The 18289-nt window shown below is 35.4% G+C and overlaps 1 protein-coding gene across 1 annotated transcript; it reads left to right on the top strand.

The window, feature by feature from the left end:
• Positions 1–4685: 4685 nt before the first annotated feature.
• On the top strand, positions 4686–16384 carry LOC136200671 (zinc finger CCCH domain-containing protein 16). The gene is made up of 11 exons (XM_065991095.1): positions 4686–4833; positions 5135–5318; positions 5548–5645; positions 5760–5855; positions 6215–6308; positions 8432–8637; positions 8751–8834; positions 12488–12594; positions 12717–12876; positions 14966–15041; positions 15981–16384. The coding sequence occupies exons 1-11, from the start codon at positions 4790–4792 to the stop codon at positions 16014–16016; spliced, it is 1185 nt and encodes a 394-aa protein (XP_065847167.1). The 5' UTR covers positions 4686–4789; the 3' UTR covers positions 16017–16384.
• The last annotated feature ends 1905 nt before the right edge of the window (positions 16385–18289 follow it).

Genomic DNA, 18289 nt, shown 5'->3' with positions numbered 1-18289 from the left:
GAGGTTTTTTATTTTAAAACAAAACCAAATTTTATTCAACACGAGACAAAAATTAAATAAATACGCTAATTAAATAAAACTCGATAAAATAAATGAATAACTAAATAAATAAAAACTATAACATAAAAATAAATAGAAGAAGAAAATAAATTAAATAAAATAAAAGAGTCTAGTCCTCGGATAATACCTTAAATTCGGTATCTGACAGTTGAAGCCGATTGATTCCACGAGTCGTGATTTTCCGTTTTTTGTATTTTTTTAGTAAAAATTTAACTTTGGGAAATTCGAAATTTTTGAGAAAAAAAATATTTTTCTAAAAAAAAATCACTTTCTCTCTCTAAAAATGTCTAGAGTGAGAAAGGCTCCAAAAATCCCTCTCTCCAAATGCATGGGGATCCGTGCCTTTTATAGTCAAATGGATCCCTAGAGAAATGGACGACGCCCGAGTAAAATCGGGCATCGCCCAAGAGGGTTGGGCGGCCGCCCAACATTTGGTGGGCGATCGCCCAACAATTGTTGGGCGATCGCCCAACAGCGTTGGGCGCTCGCCCAACGGCCACCGGGACGCGTCTTGGGCCGTCGGACGTGCACGTCCCGTGGCCGTCGAGCGCGCGCCCCCACGCCGTGGCTGCCGGATGTGCATTCCGTGCTGCCGGGCGTACACGCCCAGTGGTCGACGAGAGCGCGCCCCGCGCCTCCGGGCTCGTGCGTTGTTCGGGCGCCGAGCGCGTGCCGTTCGCGGTTGGACTCATGCATTCGACGAACGCCGAGCGCGCACCTCGTGCTGTCGAGCGGGCGTCCGACTGTCGTCGGACGCGCGTTGGCTGCCGCTAGGCGCTTGCACCATGTCGCTGAGCACTCGCAAGCCATCCGATCGACAACAGCGACCCATCGTAACTCTTCCTTCCTTATTATGTATTTATTATTTTTTGTTTTTCAAAATTCCGGAATCAATCGCTTCAACCGTCTTGTTTCCAGGTTTTCGTCACAGGTCCTCCGACTCGGTGTCTACACCCGGCAACGGCGCCAAAAACTTGTTGAGCGATTTCCGCAAGTGCACGGTATATGCTTGTAGTAATAATAGATATCGAACCCACAGGGAACGCTTTTTAACTAAAACTTTATTTAATTCGGTTTAATCACGTGTTTAGGTTTAATAAAAGAAATCGTTTAGTTGATGGAATAGGTTTTGGTAAATTAGGATTAGATAGAAAGATTATATCGAGTTTAGAGAACAATTCCGTTTTGGAATTTTGATTACAAAACAGATACTTCCGTAATCGGAATAAAATAGATTTTATTTTCATAAAGCAAAGTAAACAACTTTAACTTTGTGAGATTATGGACATGTAACAATATAGCGATTTACTCAATTAAATGGCTTCGAACTATAGAAATCCCTCTAGCTTAGAGACGATTCCTACCTTAATCAAACTAGTGTTTTACTTCTGATAAGCCGCGATCAGAGATCATGTCATCCATAAAAACTAAATTTGTTAAGTGTTCAACAAAGTTCTTATATGAATAAGATGGAATATAACGTTTTAATAAAAACACCAATTTATCATTTTGAAAATCATTTTGTCAGAACAACATCAAAATAACAACAGTAAGAATGTATTGAATAAATAAGTATATCATTAATTGAAATGTGAATTTTCACAAGTTAACAGAGAAGTAGAAACTTGGATAGCATGGTAACGAAGACTTTGAGATCCGGATCGTCAATCTTTCTCTCAAACTTCGTAGGCTCGTCAAACCTTAGGCACTTCAGCCGTCAATTCTTCTCGCTGGATCTTTGGAATAGAGACTGGTCTCGTCCACTATCAGAATGAAAACTAAACTAATATTGTGTTTATAACTAATCTAATAACAATTCATGTACAACACGATTGTTTACACAGAAATGAAATCTAACTTTCTGACTCATTTCTGAGTCAGAAACTCAACATAATAACTTTCTTCTCTAATTTCTCTAACTTTTCCAACATAACCAACTCTCATAACCCTTAATCCACACATAGATTTCTTGAAATGGATCACTTATTTATAGTTGGTGAAGGGTTGTAATTGATGGGTCGTGTCCGTTGGTGAATGGTCGCTTTTATCCAAACGAACAGACGCGTTTCTTGGATTTAAACATGTGAAAATTGTGCAGAATTCTTCGCTGTCTCATATGAGATTCTGAAAATCTCAATCGCGACAGAGAGAATTCTCCCTGTCTCTCGAATGCTTTTCGTCCTCCTTGAGCGTCCTTCTGACTGATATGCATTCTTGGTACGTTTTTTTTAGGTTTTTCCTCCATTTTAGCTCTGTTTTCGCTCCTAATTGGATTTTACCAAATATTTAGGTATCTTGCATCAAAAAAGTAAATAAAGACGTAAAAATATTCCAAATGAATATAATTAGCATGATTTCAATGTAAATTTAACGTGTTTATATATGATATTTTAGGTATATTTTGGGTTTAACATCCGGTTACGCCCTGCGTGGTGTCGCTTATGAACCTGTGCGTTTTGTTGATGATATTTACGCATGACGTTCTTGATGTTAGGTCCCGCGCAGAGAAGGATGCCCTGCGTATGAGAATGGACGCCCTGCGTGTTGGAGCTTCTGATCTCGAAACGCCTTGTTGCCAAGTTTTACGCGTGGCGTCTCTGAGGTTACGTCCCGCGTATTGGAGCTTCTGAAGCAGACCTTCTATGGTTGCTTGATATACGCCCCGCGTATTGGAAGACACGCCCTGCGTAGTGCTGGACTTTCTCATCAGTTGGCGGTTAGTTTACAAGTGTATTTTTCATTATTTTCTAGACAAAAATAGAAACTATACCCTAAATTAAACATAAGTTTTCTATATACATAAAAATAAAATTTATTTTATTTTGGGCCAACAGTATCATATGGTAAGTGTTTTTAAAATTATACTGTTTTGCACGCACATGCTAAATACACTATCGTCAACAACCATATGGTTAAATTTGTAACTTATGTATATTATTGTTGAGATAGAAATTGGGAAATGAATTTTGAAGCGCCATGCGTGCGGTGCTATTATTTTTGAGAGATGGTGATTAAAAAATAGACAACGTATGCGATTGCTATTAACTTTCGATTCCATTTAGTAGAGTGTATTCTTGTTTTCTATATATGATTAATATTAAATTCAGATACAATATATTAATTTAGTTATGAGAATAATTTTTAATAATTGAAATCTCAATAATTAATTGAAATAATTTTTGATTTTATATAAAAAATTTGGATTGGAAGCCCCCTTAAATAGATCTGACAATTATATATCGTGTTCGAGTTGTGTTATTTTTGTGTTCATGTTAAAGAGAGTAAACCCAAACCCAACTTAAAAAATTTCGTGTCACAACCGTGTTAACCTGTTCGGATTAGTATCGATTTTGTATCATGTTTTCGGAGTACATGTAATTTCATTATGCATATATATTAATGATAACTTTTAAAAGTAAAGAAAGATATGATAATATTTTTAAATACTTTATGTCATTTTTAGATTAATATGTTAAACGGGTTAAATGCACATTCATCACTGAACTTACATGGTTGTCTCGTACTGATATGATAGCTAGGTGGCGTATACGTGGATATCATTTGTGTTTCAATCAGAGATATGAGTTGACTCATGCTATATGTTACCTATGTCATCATTCCAATGCTTTTTAATCATTGAAATTGTCAGAATAATCTAATTGAGACAAAACTCAAAGTTGAGTGATTTTATAGAGACAAATTGAAATTCAATGACCATTTTGAGACAACCACATAAGTTCAATGACTAATGGTGCATTTAACCCATGTTAATAGTAATTATCGAAAAGTCCGATTATATTGTTGGGGTCATATAATGTGTTTATAACAATTTAGAAGGTTCGAATCATACAACAGTGTTTACCTATACCCTGAATGACCAAATGATCTAGGCTTATTAGAATCCTAGAGTGAAGATTGAAAGCATCCCAATGTCAAAATTTAATAAGCCTAGATCTAACGGTGAATGATCAAATTCATTTGATCATTTATGATCCAGGTGAACGCTACTCTCGAATCATAATGGTAAATGATAATTATATTTTATTATTTTTATTAATAAAGTGATACATAAAAACACACAAAAATATAACAATAATTTTAAATATTCATGTCATTTATATCGTTTTCGGGTTAATATATTAACCATAACCCAACTTAAAAATTTACGTGTCAATCCAAAATGATACATAAGCTAAACACAAACATTAAAATTGTGTGGCGTGTAATCGGATCGTGTGTACTTTTGCACCTCTACCCTAAACAGAAGGTCGTCTCCTCTTCGAACCGTCCTGATTGTTATGTTTTGTTATATAAATATTAGAGATAAGGTACAAAAATAGATCTATTGTTTTTGGAGAAGTACCAGTTTAAGTTTTACGTACAAAATAACACCGTTATTTACTTAATATGTAAAAAAAGTATCAATTTAGACATTAATAACAGAACGTGACATATCATTTACATTACTTCATTAAGTTATGACATGTCAAGTTCCGTTATCAATACCTAAATTAATACCAACCTTAAATCTATATTAGTACTATATTTTGTACGTGGAGCCTAGCATTACATTATCCCTAAATATTAGGGTTAAATCACGGTAATTAATACATTCGTTTCTTTCAAAAAAAATTAAAAAAAACGTCCGAAAGCATTACATCTCTCTCATCATCTCTCACTTCTCTGTACTGCTGCTTCCATAAGAGCGGGCGATCGCCGATCGGTGAAAATGCCGGTGAAGAAAGAACTCTGCAGAAACTTTCAGCGCGGAAGGTATTATCTTCTTCTTCGTCGTCTTCTACTACTTGTGTGGGACTTAATTGAACTGCTGTTTGCTTTTATTGTCATATTTAAACCAATACGAATACTACTCTGTAATGTCGTAAACATGTTTCTTACTCCACCAGCTTATTTCTAGGAATAAACACTTTTCTAGGTCTTACATGGCCCTGTTGCTTACGATACTATAGTTAACAGCTTTGCGCTATGAATTTTTTAGGGTTTTAGTTTTTCTGATTGTATTACCATAACTTGTTCTGCTTATCTGTTACTGGTTTGATTTTTCTGGCTGTAGCTGTCAATATGGTGCGAGGTGCAAATTTCTTCATGTGAATTCACAACAGCAGCCAAGAGCAAATAATAATGCCTTTGGTTTTGGCGTACCGCAGAAGCAGCAGAACCAGTCTTCTAATCCTTTTGGATTTGGTGTTCAATCAAAACCCTCCAATGATTTTTCAAATAATCAGCAGCAATTCAAGGTAACGTTTCTTCCTATTTCACTTCAAACATGTTTTCTTTTACTCTCTGTGTGTTGGTGCAGACTGTAATTTGTGGTTTGAATTCCTTTTTTGGAGCTAATTTTGTAATATTTGGCAGGTACTTCACCACTTACCACTAGGCTATTGGCCCATTGGGCATTTTATTATGTCTGTAGATGACATATAACATTTCTGTTACTTTAGTAATCATAACTTACTTGTGGACTAGCCTTTTGAAAATAAATGGAACCGTTTCTCCCCCATATCCAATCCTGGAACTCCTTCATCAAAACAATCAGAAAACCAGACTCAGGCACCAAATCATAAGTGAGTACTTATCCATAATCACTAGTTTAAATACTTCTGTGCATTCCTTGTTCACTTGAAATAGTTTATTTATCTTCCTCAAGCGTACCTTGATATTTGTGTTGGTATGTGAAGCTGCACAGATCCTAACTCCTGCAAACGTCAGATTGCTGAAGATTATGAGCGGGAGAAACCACTTTGGAAACTTACATGCTATGGTCACTCAAAAGAGTATGTTTCACTGTCTGTCATTTTGATAGTTTTGAGAGATTCTAAGTTGGATCAGATATTTTTCTAGGGGGAATTTAAATTGTTATATGCTTTTGCCAACTTAAATGTCCTTTTCTACCTGATGTACTTTTTTTCAAACAGAAAATAACAAAAGAATTAGAGGGCCTAGTCAGAAGGTTCAGCTGTCCAGTTTATAATCTCGTTTTTGTCATCTTTTGCAAGCTAATTTAATGTGCATCAAACAACTTTTATACTATTGTACTGACTTGTTATGATTATGACACTTTTGATATGTAGTGATATATCACAACTCATTCAGTTGATTTTATTATCATTTTCCTATGTAATTTATTACGCAGTGGTCCTTGTGACATTGTTGGCGATGTTAGTTATGAAGAACTGCGAGCTGCTGCATATGATGATGCTAAACATGGGTTAAGCTTGCAATCAATTGTAAGAAAATGTGGAAATGAAGTTGAATTTTAGTTTTCCATGTTCATAATGCCACTTTTTGTTGTCTTCATATTGTGCTTGCTTTTACTGGTTTCATTTCAAATTCTTAACTTATTGCTTCTGCGGTTACATGATAGGACATTAGGGAGTCCAATGAATTATCTAAAATTAGGAATGCTTGAAATTTAAACATGTTTGTATCTCTATAAAGTTCAAAACTACATAAAATTATCTGTAAGGAATTTTGAGAATAGTTGTTTAGTTTTGTGGTCTTTAAAGTTGGCTTTTGCCAGAGTTCTTGTCTGCATAGCCTTGGTGATTGCCAGTGATTCTGTTATGAAACATGGGTTAAGCTTGGAATCAATTGTAAGAAGATGTGGAAACATGGGTTAAGCTAATTGTGCTTGGTTTTACTGGTTCCATTTCAAATTCTAAACATGGGTTAAGCTTGCAATCTATTGTAAGAAAATGTGGGAACTAAGTTGAATTGAGTTTTCCATGTTCATAATGCCACTTTAACATGTTTCGTTGTCTTCATGCTTGAAATTTAAACATGTTTACATCTCTATAATTTCAAAATTACATAAAATTATCTGTAAGGAATCTTCAGAATAGTTATTAACTGTTGTGGTCTTTAAAGTTGGCTTTTACCAGAGTTCTTGTCTGCATACCCTTGGTGATTGCCAGTGATTCTGTTATGAATCACCGTGCAAAGAGATAAAATTCAGAGTTAATTTTCCTATTATTTAGGCAGAAACGTTTTATTATATTTGTATAGGCAGTATTATCTTATTTAGCCAGTAATTAGTTAGGCAGTAGTATTTTAGGAAAGGATACACTATTAGTTTTCCTAAGAAATTTTTTTCCTAAGTAAGAACTCTTTCTTATTGTAATAATGTCTTCATGTCTCCTATATGAGGCAACAATTAATAAAAGAATCAATCATTAGTCTTCAGTAAAAGTTAGAATTTTAGGGTGATCTCTTACAAAAAACCATTGAGTCTCAAAGAGAGGTCCTTAGAAGTAAGGAAAAACAAGGGAAATCAAGAGAAGTTTTCTGTGAATAGACCTCTGAGAAATCCTATTTGCTGGCCCATAATAGATACAGTGAAGTAGAATGAATGAATGAATGAATAGCAGATTTAAAAAACAGACTTATGGTTAGTGATACCTACATGACTGAGGTTTTATGTATCATCTAGGTTATTAATCCTGGAAGTTGGTTTAGGAGTAGCATACAAATCTATGCAACACTGAGCTTGCTTGTAATGCAATGTGGTTTGAACTCTTGCTCAATTTTAAGGCAGCAGTTACCTTGTGACGGTAGTTATTTCATTATTTTAAACTTAAGCTAGTGCACTTGTTCTTTTTCTTCTCAGTTTCTTTTTAACAATTTAATGTGGTAGGGTGTCATCTGTTTCTTGCTAGGTAGTTGTTCAGTTTCTGTTCATTTCTATTTATCCTTATCCAAAATACTGCAACTTTTGCTTGTCTTCAAGGTGGCTGCTGATTTATTTCCATATATGCCTGTGAAGTAGTATTTTGGATTATCCCGTGATGTGAGTGAGTGATAGAGATGCAAGATTCATTGGTCAGCTTCGGACCTCTTCAATTTGATGTATACTAATTTGAAGATCTCTACTGCCAATCACTTACAAACGGGTGGTGGCGAATGGAGTTATATATATATGTAAGTTTCTTTTATTGCATCCCAACTTAGAAGAAACTGAAGAAACATAAAAAAAATAACTGCCTTAACTTGAATCAGAAATAATGAAATAACTTCTATCCCATGGTACCTGCTGCCTTGCACTAGTAACAGCTGCCCTTCTATTGGTTGAGAAATTCACATTGGTTTAGATATTTGTAAAATTGCTAGAGGTCTGCAATTTAGAGTATAGATTGTTCCCTCAGACCTATTTTCCTACTTCCTGAATTGATTAACATGTAATACTTGACTAGAAGTATGTAAATATACGAGAATTGTTAAGTTACCTATTAAATAAATAAGTTATTCCATGTTTTACTCTATTTGCTTCTGCTGATGTTCTTGTGCACATACCTAATTGTAACCAAGCACATTGTTGTTGTTCATATTTTGACTTGGAACATCCTTATTCCAGATTGAGAGGGAGAGAAATTTATTGAATTCCAAATTGATTGAGTTCGAGAATTTGCTTCGGAATCCCTATGTAGCACCTCAAAAGTCTGTTCGCAGTCATAGCTCATTCCCTGAAGTCACTCCCATTGGAAGGTTGCCTACTGGTCAAACTAATGCCCCACCTGCCGTGTCTAGCTTCAGCCAGTTGGGTGCATCACTTGATAAGAGGTCTAGAATGCTCTTTCATATGTTCTTTTGATTTTTTTCCTTTGCCCTTGTTAGGTTGTTGACTGTTAACTAAGCTTTTGAATCCTGTTCATATTTCCTGTGTTTTTTCTCAGGCCTTCTGCACCATCAGCAAATGTTTTTGGGCAGCCAAACCTCTTCTCAAATACTAGCCAGGCTTCCAATGACTTCGGAATCAGGCAAGGGTTCTAATTTTGTTAGGTCACACTTGTTAAACAAATGTGAATAGTATGTTGATTTCTTGAAATGTTCTTTTGATGCCTTCAGAATAAGGAAAGGATTATAGAAATCTAATTTTTTTTTGCTCACATGTGTGTAGAGTGTTGACAATGCAAAGGAATAAGGATAATAGGATTTTTTTACTCACTGGTGTGTAGAGTATTGATTTCTTGAAATGCTGTTCTTCCTAAGCTAGACTTCCAATGCCTTAGGAACAATGTAAGGAATAAGGACGATAGGATTCTAAATTTGTTTGTGTTAGAGATAACATAAACATCATTCTTGGGCCTCACCTATCAACTTAAACTTTCCGGTTAAATGATTCCTTGACACATATCAGAGCCTTGCAGACCTAGAGATTGAGGGTTCAAATCATGACAACACCGATTACTTTTTGAAATTTCAATACATGTTTAAGTGGCTTGTGTCATACACACTGTTATCAGAATCGTACTATTCGAGTCGAGTCAGCTCCATTTCGAGCTGACTCTATAGGCTGAATCTATACTTATCAGGAATTGGATGTGAATTGGATGACTCCATGGTGAATCGGCCTAATCATTCGATTCCCCCGATTCAGGAATTATGAGAAAAAAAAATCTGCAGTAATTATGTCTTTTAATTATTTAGGAATCAGTAGAGTTCTATTAAAGGAAGGAGAGGATTTTTTTGTTGCATGCTACATCAAAACAACCAATAAGATTATAAATTAAAAGAATAAAAAAAAAAAAAAAAGGGCGGCCCGGTCGCATTACGCGTCCCCGCTGAGCGAGGGTCCGGGGAGGGGTCCCACCACAAGGGTGTATTGGGGGCAAGCCTTCCCTTGCCAATTTAATTAAAACAGATTGCAATTTACAACAATTGCTGTGCCTTCCCAATTCCACATTTCCATACTTCCCGTTCGACTCTTTTGAGAATCAACAGATATTATAATTCCATCGTGGTGCATATGCATCAAACTTTCTTCTTTCTACCGTGGTGGCTGGTGTGTTGGTACATTAAAATTGCATTTCTAGACTAATATTTGATAATATTTTAAATATTATATAATTTTTATAATATTATAAATTTGAACAGAATGTTATGATTCGATTTGATTCACGAGTCACAATTCACAAAATGAGGATTTCGATTCACGAGTCGAATCTCAAGGTGACATTGCTTCAAGCTCAATGGGCTTTTGCATGCGAGGGTGTGTTACAGATAATTTAAATACTGTTTTGGTACCTTACTTAGGGTAAATTATACCTTTGCTACCCAACCTTTAGCTCGTTTCACACTTTGGTACGCCACCTTCATTTTTGCACATAAAATTACCTGAACTTACTGACATACCTATGACCTGATCGTGGCATGTCACCTCTTTACCCACTATACATCCTAAAACATGGACCTCGCTCAACACAGAGACTTTTTATACTCTATTTTGTTCCCCTTTCCTAACTTTCTCTCTTTGCTGATTCCCTCATTCTCTCTCATAAGATAGATATCTTTGCTTGCCGTCTCATTGCCATATAAGTGTGATAGGTTTCTTTGTTTTCATTTTGTAGGTTTGTCTTGGTATTTTTTTAGCTCTTTGCCGAATTCTACTATCAAAGCTGCTTGGTTTACGAAAAAAACCTCCCACTTAGTGACTTATCAGAGTGGCGGTAATGCGAGCCAAATGGACTTCTTCCTAGTAAGGAGTGCTTGGAGAAAGAGTTGTATTGATTGTAAGGTGATCCCTTGTGAGAGTACGACAACTCAACATAGCATAGTGGTGCTTGATTTTCGAAGTAGGAGATGTATAAGAAAACGAATACCACAAGTGGGACTAAGATTAAGTGGTGGAAAAGATATTTGGTCTTGTAACATGGATTTAGATATAGATTCAGTGTGGACTAAGATGGAGCATAGTATAAAGGAAGTAGCGAAGGAAGTTCTAGGGGAATCTAAAGGTAGCATGCCTCCGGGTAAGAACACATCTTGGTGGATCGAAGAAGTACGACAAGCAATAAAGAGTAAGCGAGAATACTATAAAATATTGGGGAAATGCCGGAGTGATGAGAACTACGAAAAGTATAAAGAGGCTAAAAGGGAAGCAAAGAAGGTCATACAAGACCAGAGCAAAGGTGAATGGGATCTGAATCGGGATCTGTATACAAGATTGGATATTAAGGAAGGGGAAAGAGACATATATAGAATTGCCTGTATGAGAGGTAGGAAAGTAGGGGTTACATCTATTAAAAATAAAATGAGGGAAAACCGACTAAGGTGGTTTAGCCATGTAAGACGAAGAGTGCTTGATACGTTAGTTAGAAGGATTGAAGAGTGGCAAAGAGATGCAATGGTGAGGGGTAGGGGAAAGCCTAAGCAAACTTGGAAGAGGGTGATTGAGAGTGATATGAGTTTGTTGGGGATTGAGGAAAATATGGTAGTGGATAGGACGTAGTGGAGGGAGAGAATTTATGTTGCTGACACGACTTGATTTCACGGTTTCGTATGACAGTTTATGTTAGCCGACCCCGAATCATTTTGGGATTAAGGTTTTGTTGTTGTTGTTTGTTTCCGTAGTTGTAGCTAGCAGCATGCGGGTGTATGAATAAGAGTATGAAGATAATGATAAATTTGCGAAGGAAGGATATGAACAGAATGAAGAAGGCGAGGAGTTGGAATATTAGCAAAGGTCAACTGCAAAAAATATCTTGAATTAAGAGCATGAATTAAATAATGAATTAGGAAGAAATTTGAGAATGAATGTGGTTCTGCTGTTTCCAAATCCCAAGAGATGAAGAAGGAACCTTTCGACAATTATGGATAATTTTGCAAATCCAAGAACCATTACCTGCAAACCAAAGTGCTTAAGCTCGCTTGGTGATTCGTGAATGGTTTTTTACCACATACAGACAAAGATATAGGATAGTACTACTCAAGTTCTCAAGCTCTTCAAGTTAATCACATTTCGTCTACAGTGGTTCTCCGATGCAACATTAATTATTTATGGATTTTTGCTAGATCTATATCTGGGTTTTTTGTTGGATCTATTTCTGAATTTTTGCTAGGTTTTTAATAGATCAATTTTTTGTTTTTGTTTTTTTTTTATTTGATTTTTGCTGGATCAATTTTGTCTTTTTGCTGGATTGAAAGGAAAGCAACAATGTTTCTGATATTAAATTATAGAAGGAAAACAATGAAGAACATCGAAGCAGAGAAAAAAAAAGCTGTGACAAAAATTGAGAGAAATTGAGGAAGGAGAAAGAAAATTGGAAAGAGTAACAAGGGTATTTTCAATATCAATGGGACTCATAAAAAGCTATTATTTAGATCAACTTGTGCCACATCATGTTTTGTAGTACTTTACCTTTGATAGCAGATCATAGGTACCAGAATAATCATTCACTACTAAGTTCATGTACTTTTATGTGCAAAAATGAAGGTGAGGTACCAAAGTGTAAAACGGGCTAAAGGTTGGATACTACAGGTGTAATTTACCCGCCTTAATTGTCAGTTTAAGCTTTTGTTCGATAGTTTGCTCCCACTTGTTGAACAATTGTGTATAGTGTATTGATTTCTTGAAATATTGTTCCGAAGCTCATTCATAGGCTTTAATTGACTTGAGTAACTTTTCTTTCAGGCCCTCTGTACCGTTAAATAATTCCTTCGGACAACAAAATGGATTCTCTAATTCAGGCCAAACTACAAGTGCATTTGCGATAAGCAATTTCAGCCCCTCAAATGCTGGTGAGAATTTTGTATTTTGTTTTTGCACTATTCATGTGCTTGCATTTCTATAGTGTTGATCATCAGTATTATGATCAATCAGCTACCAATTTTCTTAACACGGTTTGCCTCCAATTTAACAGGTTTCGGCAACAGCAATGCTTTTAGCTTTCCAAGTAATTCTTCTTCAGCCATGTCAACACAAATCACCAATTCGTTTGCTGCCCCATCTCTTATCACTGCCAACACGTCTAATTCATCTCCTAATCCAGTTGGGATGGCAAATACACAGGTTCAGTCAGTGTAAGTATAATGGCCTGTTTGGTTCTGCTGTTACTGTTGCTGATTGATTAATTAATATTTGATAAATTATGATTAACGTTTGCTTTTTTAGTATACAAAATAACTAATATAGACATGTTTTAAATCAAATAAGAAATAAAATATATGAAGACAAAAATCAATAAAAACAGATACAATAGAAAAATGTATGCCCAGAATAGAGACTCGGTAAAATTAGTTTGGAGGGATGAGATTTCTTTTCATTAAAAATCAATACACTAAAATAAAGTAGCACTAGTACTATCAACACATTAGTTTGCACTTTGCCGGAGTCGAAAACAAAAGAAAACGATAGAAGGCAGCTGATTCCCTCTAAAAAAGCAATCAGGAGATATTTTCTATTTTTAACCACATACATATATCTCCTGTTAGGTTAGGAAACAAACAGCAAACAGGAGGTAGAAAATGTGGAAACAATCACCCTCTAAAGAAGGCTGCACCATAACCCAATTGGTAGAAGTTCATCTTTTAAGTTGACTAGAAGTTGTGAGATCAAAAGTTGTTATCTGACTAGATTATTCGCTTAGATTTTCAATTTAATACATTTAGACATCGAGTTAAATGCGCAGTTGGTCAGTGAACTTACATGGTTGTCTCAAAATGACCACTCAACTTCAATCTGTCTCAATAAAATGACTCAACTTTGAGTTTTGTCTCAATTAGGTCACTCCAGCGATTCAGTGATTAAAAGAGATCGAAATGATGACATGAGTGACACATCAGCATGAGTCAACTCAGCTATATGATAGAAACGACACATGACATCCATTTATGCGCCACCTGACAGCCACATGTCGGTTATTTTTATGGAAAAAAGCAAAATTTAGTTTTTTTTTCATAAAAATAACTGACATGTGGCTGTCAAGTGTCGTTTCAGCTAGACATCCTGAGTTAACTCATGCTCACGTGTCGTTTCAGCTACACATCCTGAGTTAACTCATGCTCACGTGTCATTCATGACATTATTCCGATGCATTTTAACCATTGAAATCGCCGGAATGACCTAATTGAGACAAAACTCAAAGTTGAGTGATTTTATTGAGAGAAATTGAAGTTGAGTGACCATTTTGAGACAACCATGTAAGTTCACAGTGACTAAAGATGTATTTAACCCTTTAGACATCTAATAGGAATCTGCATTCTCTGGTTTCCATGAGGGAAAAAATTTGATAATCTCCAGTTGCGTATTTCTGTTTACAAAAATGCATCCACTGCCATTCTTCTTGATTAGGGGATTTTATTGAAAACACCGGGTCCCATTAGGATTGCGCCATGTGATGCCCCCATGGCATTTTGCGCTCAATGGCCCAATCCCAAAGGGGGATATGTTTGCAACATCTGGTGCCTGCAAACGCCGAGTGTTCAAAACACTCCCATCGGGATTGCGCCATGTGATGCCCTATGGCATTTTGCCGCAGATGGCCCAATCCCAGGCTTAATACATCATTTGCCCTTTGAACTTGTCCAAAAAGCTTGATTAACCTCCTGAACTTTCAAAGTGTTCCCATAGCTTCCTCAACTTGCATAAAATGTTCAGTTATCCCCGTGAACTTGCGCGAAATGTAATCAATTAATCATTCGGTTGCAAAAAAGTAAGTTATATGCGGAAGATGTATTCCACGCATCTTAGAATGTTATTGCATAATTAAAAAATAGATTAATTTATTACATTTTACGTAAGTTCAGGGGACTAACTGAACATTTTATGCAAGTTGAAGGGGCTATCGGGACACTTTAAAAGTTCAGGGACCAATCAAACTTTTTGGACAAGTTCAGGGGTAAATGATGTATTAAGCCCCCAATCCCAATTGGGATGTTTGCAACATCCGGTGCCTGCAATAAGGTCTTGACTAGTGGATTTTATTGCAAACACCGAGTGTTTACAACACTCCCATTGGGATCGCGCCATGTGGCGTCCTATGGCATTTTGCGGGTGTTTGCAATAAGGTCTCTTTGACTAGACCAATATATGGGGCATTCCACCAGATATTCATTGTAGCCTTATTTGTTCCTTTTCTATTATATCTATAAAATTGTTATGTTCTTGCAGAAATGACATGCAAGAAAGAGCAACCGTTTCCGTGGATCCCGGTATCTGGTTAAAAGAAAACTGGGTTGCTGGAGAGGTAAATATTCTTTCTTGGATGCTTTTCTTTTAACTGGACAGGCTATTAGATCGGGGTTTCAATAGTTTTTTTAAGCACGTCGAATGCACATTAAGGCCCCGTTTGTTTGTCGGAAAATAAGGGTTTTGGAAAATTTTGGGTAAGGGAAATTTTTTTGTTGAAAAAATAAAATATATTCCGTTGTTTGTCTACAACATTGGAAAACGAAAAGAAGTGAGTGGGTGGTTGTTTTTAGAAAGGTAAGAAATGGACTATATGTTTCCAAAAAAGAGAAACACTTCATATATTTTTCCGTTGACTTACCTAAAATTTTCAGCCGACTTATTTTCCTAAACAAACACTGGACAGTCAGGAAAATATTTTCCGGCAAACGAACGGGGCATAAGAAACAGAAATTTGCAATCGGTTGAGATTTTCATAATCAATTGTATTTGCAGATAAATTTTCCATGCAATTTTTTATGGGGTAAATTCCAAAAAAGAAAAAAAAAACCTTGTGGTAACACAAATTGTCAAACGCATACCTGTAGTTTTTTTTTTGTGACCAAGAGACGACTGAGATTTCTTGCTTTGCTAAAAACGAGGATCCTTTAGTTTGACACTCCAAAATTGACCGGTCCTCCCTTTGTCGAGAAAAAAACACATATCTGACAATATTTTGAGGTCGTTATCGGCCAAATTTGTCAAAGTCAATAAAAAATGGAAATTTTGCAAACGAAAGGGTTCGTGTATAACAAAAAAAAAAACCATAACTACCGATCTGCAAAAACCGTGAAACCATAAGGGCTTTACTTGAAATTAACCCTATTTATAAATGTCCCTATAGTTTTTATATTTACACGTTTTCCCATGTGTCCGTTTCTTATGTTTCTCGGTGTCTGTTTCCGTGCAACATAGATGAATAGTAGTTTGATGATTCGAGTTTCTTTGTGAACACCAGATTCCGGAGGAGGCACCTCCAGTTGAATATGTTTGACATCTATTCACATACTGGGATGGCGAATGAACAAGTTGTACTTCTTGCGAGATTGATAAATGCACAAGCACTTCATACTCATAAGTCTTCCTGCATACTTCTGATGAGAAATCTGTAACTGTTTTTCTGGTTTCGAGTTTGGAGCTATCGGCATAAAGGCGAATCAGAGCGAGTTCAACAGCTATTTATGGCGGCATTGATTTATCTCGTTCGTAGTTTCTTTTCCGGAATAGCATTTTTTCATGATTTTCTGTGCATAGTGTGATTAGTCATGTTTGTTTATCGGATAAAATATTATGTAGAAATTCTTTTTATTAATTTTTCGGTGTTTGTTTAGTAAAATAAATAGAACGGAAAATTTTCGCTTAGTCAACAAGAAAACATTTTCGTAAACCTTTTAGAATTATCAACTCCATTTCTTCCTATCCTTTTAAAAATAACCATTCATTAATTTTTTCCGTTTTTTGGTGTTATACTGAAAAATATTTTATTTTCCAACAAAATATTTTTCATTACCCAGTATGGTATAGTATTTTTCGACAATCAAATGGACCTAGGTGTTCTTATGCACCTACACAGTATAGCCGCTAGAATAGAGAGATTGAATGTGAGGTTCTTTTTGGTACTAATTTTAGTTAGGTTTCGTTTGTTTGTCTGAAAATATTGTCTGTAACTGTTTTTCTGGTTTCAAGTTCGGAGCTATCGGCATAAAGGCGAATCTGAGCGAGTTCAACAACTATTTATGGCGGCATTGGGCTTTTATCTCGTTCATAGTTTCTCTTTCGGAATAGCAATTTTTCATGATATTTCTATGCATAGTGTGATTAGTCAACAAGAAAATATATTAATAAATTTACGAAACATTTTCGTGAACCTTTAAGAACTATTTACTCCATTTATTCTTATCCTTTTACAAGCAACCACTCATTACTTTTTTCCGTTTTTCGGTGTTGTAGTTAAATATTAAAAATTATTTTATTTTCCAACAATATTTTTCATTACCCGACATTCTTCAAAGTTATTTTTGGACAATCAAACAAACCTAGGTGTTATTATGTACCTACGTAGTATAACTGCTAGAGTAGAGAGGTTGAATTTGTTTGTCTGTAACTGAACGGAAAATTTTAGGCTAGTCAACAAGAAAATAAAAAAATATATGAATAGATTTAGTGAAACATTTTTGTAAACACTATTTACTCCATTTATTCCTTTCCTTTTAAAAACAACCGCCTATTATTTTTTTCGTTTTTCGGTGTTGTAGTTAAATACTGAAAATTATTATTTTCCAACAATATTTTTCATTACCCGATATTCTTCAAAGCTATTTTTGGACAATCAGACAGACCTAGGTGTTATTATGTACCTACGCAGTATAGCGGCTGGAATAGAGAGATTGAATCTAAGGTTCTTATTGGTACCAATTTGTAGTTAGGCTTTGTTTGTTTGTCTGAAATATTGTTTGTAACTGTTTTTCTGGTTTCGAGTTCGGAGCTATTGGCATAAAGGCAAATCAGAGCGAGTTCAACAACTATTTATGGCGGCATTGAGCTTTTATCTCGTTCATAGTTTCTTTTTCGGAATAGCAATTTTTCATGATATTTTGTGCATAGTATGATTAGTTATGTTTGTATATCGGAAAATATTATGTAGAAATTCTTTTATTAATTTTTCGGTGTTTGTTTGTTTAGTAAAATAAAAACATTACACCTATTTTGGTCCCCAAACTAGACATTCAAAGTCAATTAGGACCCTAAATATCAATATCATCAATTAAGTCCCTAAACTAAACAAAAATCATCAATTGAGTCTCTATCATATCTAAAAAAAAAACTGTGAATATTTGATATAGACTAATAATCTCTGTGTTGGTTCACAATAAGTTTGGGGAAAAGGGTCTAAAATTGTTCAACCAAATGATATTCGATGAGGTCTCAATTGATGATTTTTGTTTAGAATGGAGACTCAATTGATGATTTTTTGTTAGTTCAGTGACCTAATTGATAATTTTTATAGTTTGAGGCCTTAATTGACTTTAAAACCTTAGTTTAGGGAGCCAAATAGGTACTATGCCTAAAATAAATAGAACACGAAAATTTAGGTTAGTAAACAAGAAAATATGTAAAGAAATTGAGTAAACCATTTTCGTAAACCTTTTAGAACCATCCACTCTATTTCTTCCTATCCTTTTAAAAACAACCATTCACGCTTTTTGGTGTTGTAGTTAAATACTGAAAAGTATTTTATTTTCCAACGAAATAATTTTCTTTACCTAA

The sequence above is a fragment of the Euphorbia lathyris genome, chromosome 7 (genome assembly GCF_963576675.1).
Source record: "Euphorbia lathyris chromosome 7, ddEupLath1.1, whole genome shotgun sequence".
Lineage (NCBI taxonomy): Eukaryota > Viridiplantae > Streptophyta > Magnoliopsida > Malpighiales > Euphorbiaceae > Euphorbia > Euphorbia lathyris.
This window is presented reverse-complemented; position numbering and strand designations above follow the sequence as displayed.

Bases quoted from the DNA above. Each gene is read 5' to 3' on its own strand.
- LOC136200671 (XM_065991095.1), top strand. From the start codon at position 4,790: ATGCCGGTGAAGAAAGAACTCTGCAGAAACTTTCAGCGCGGAAG. The intron at 5,856-6,214 runs GTATGTTTCACT...TTTATTACGCAG, and splicing joins TGCTATGGTCACTCAAAAGA to TGGTCCTTGTGACATTGTTG. The intron at 15,042-15,980 runs GTAAATATTCTT...TGTGAACACCAG, and splicing joins AAAACTGGGTTGCTGGAGAG to ATTCCGGAGGAGGCACCTCC.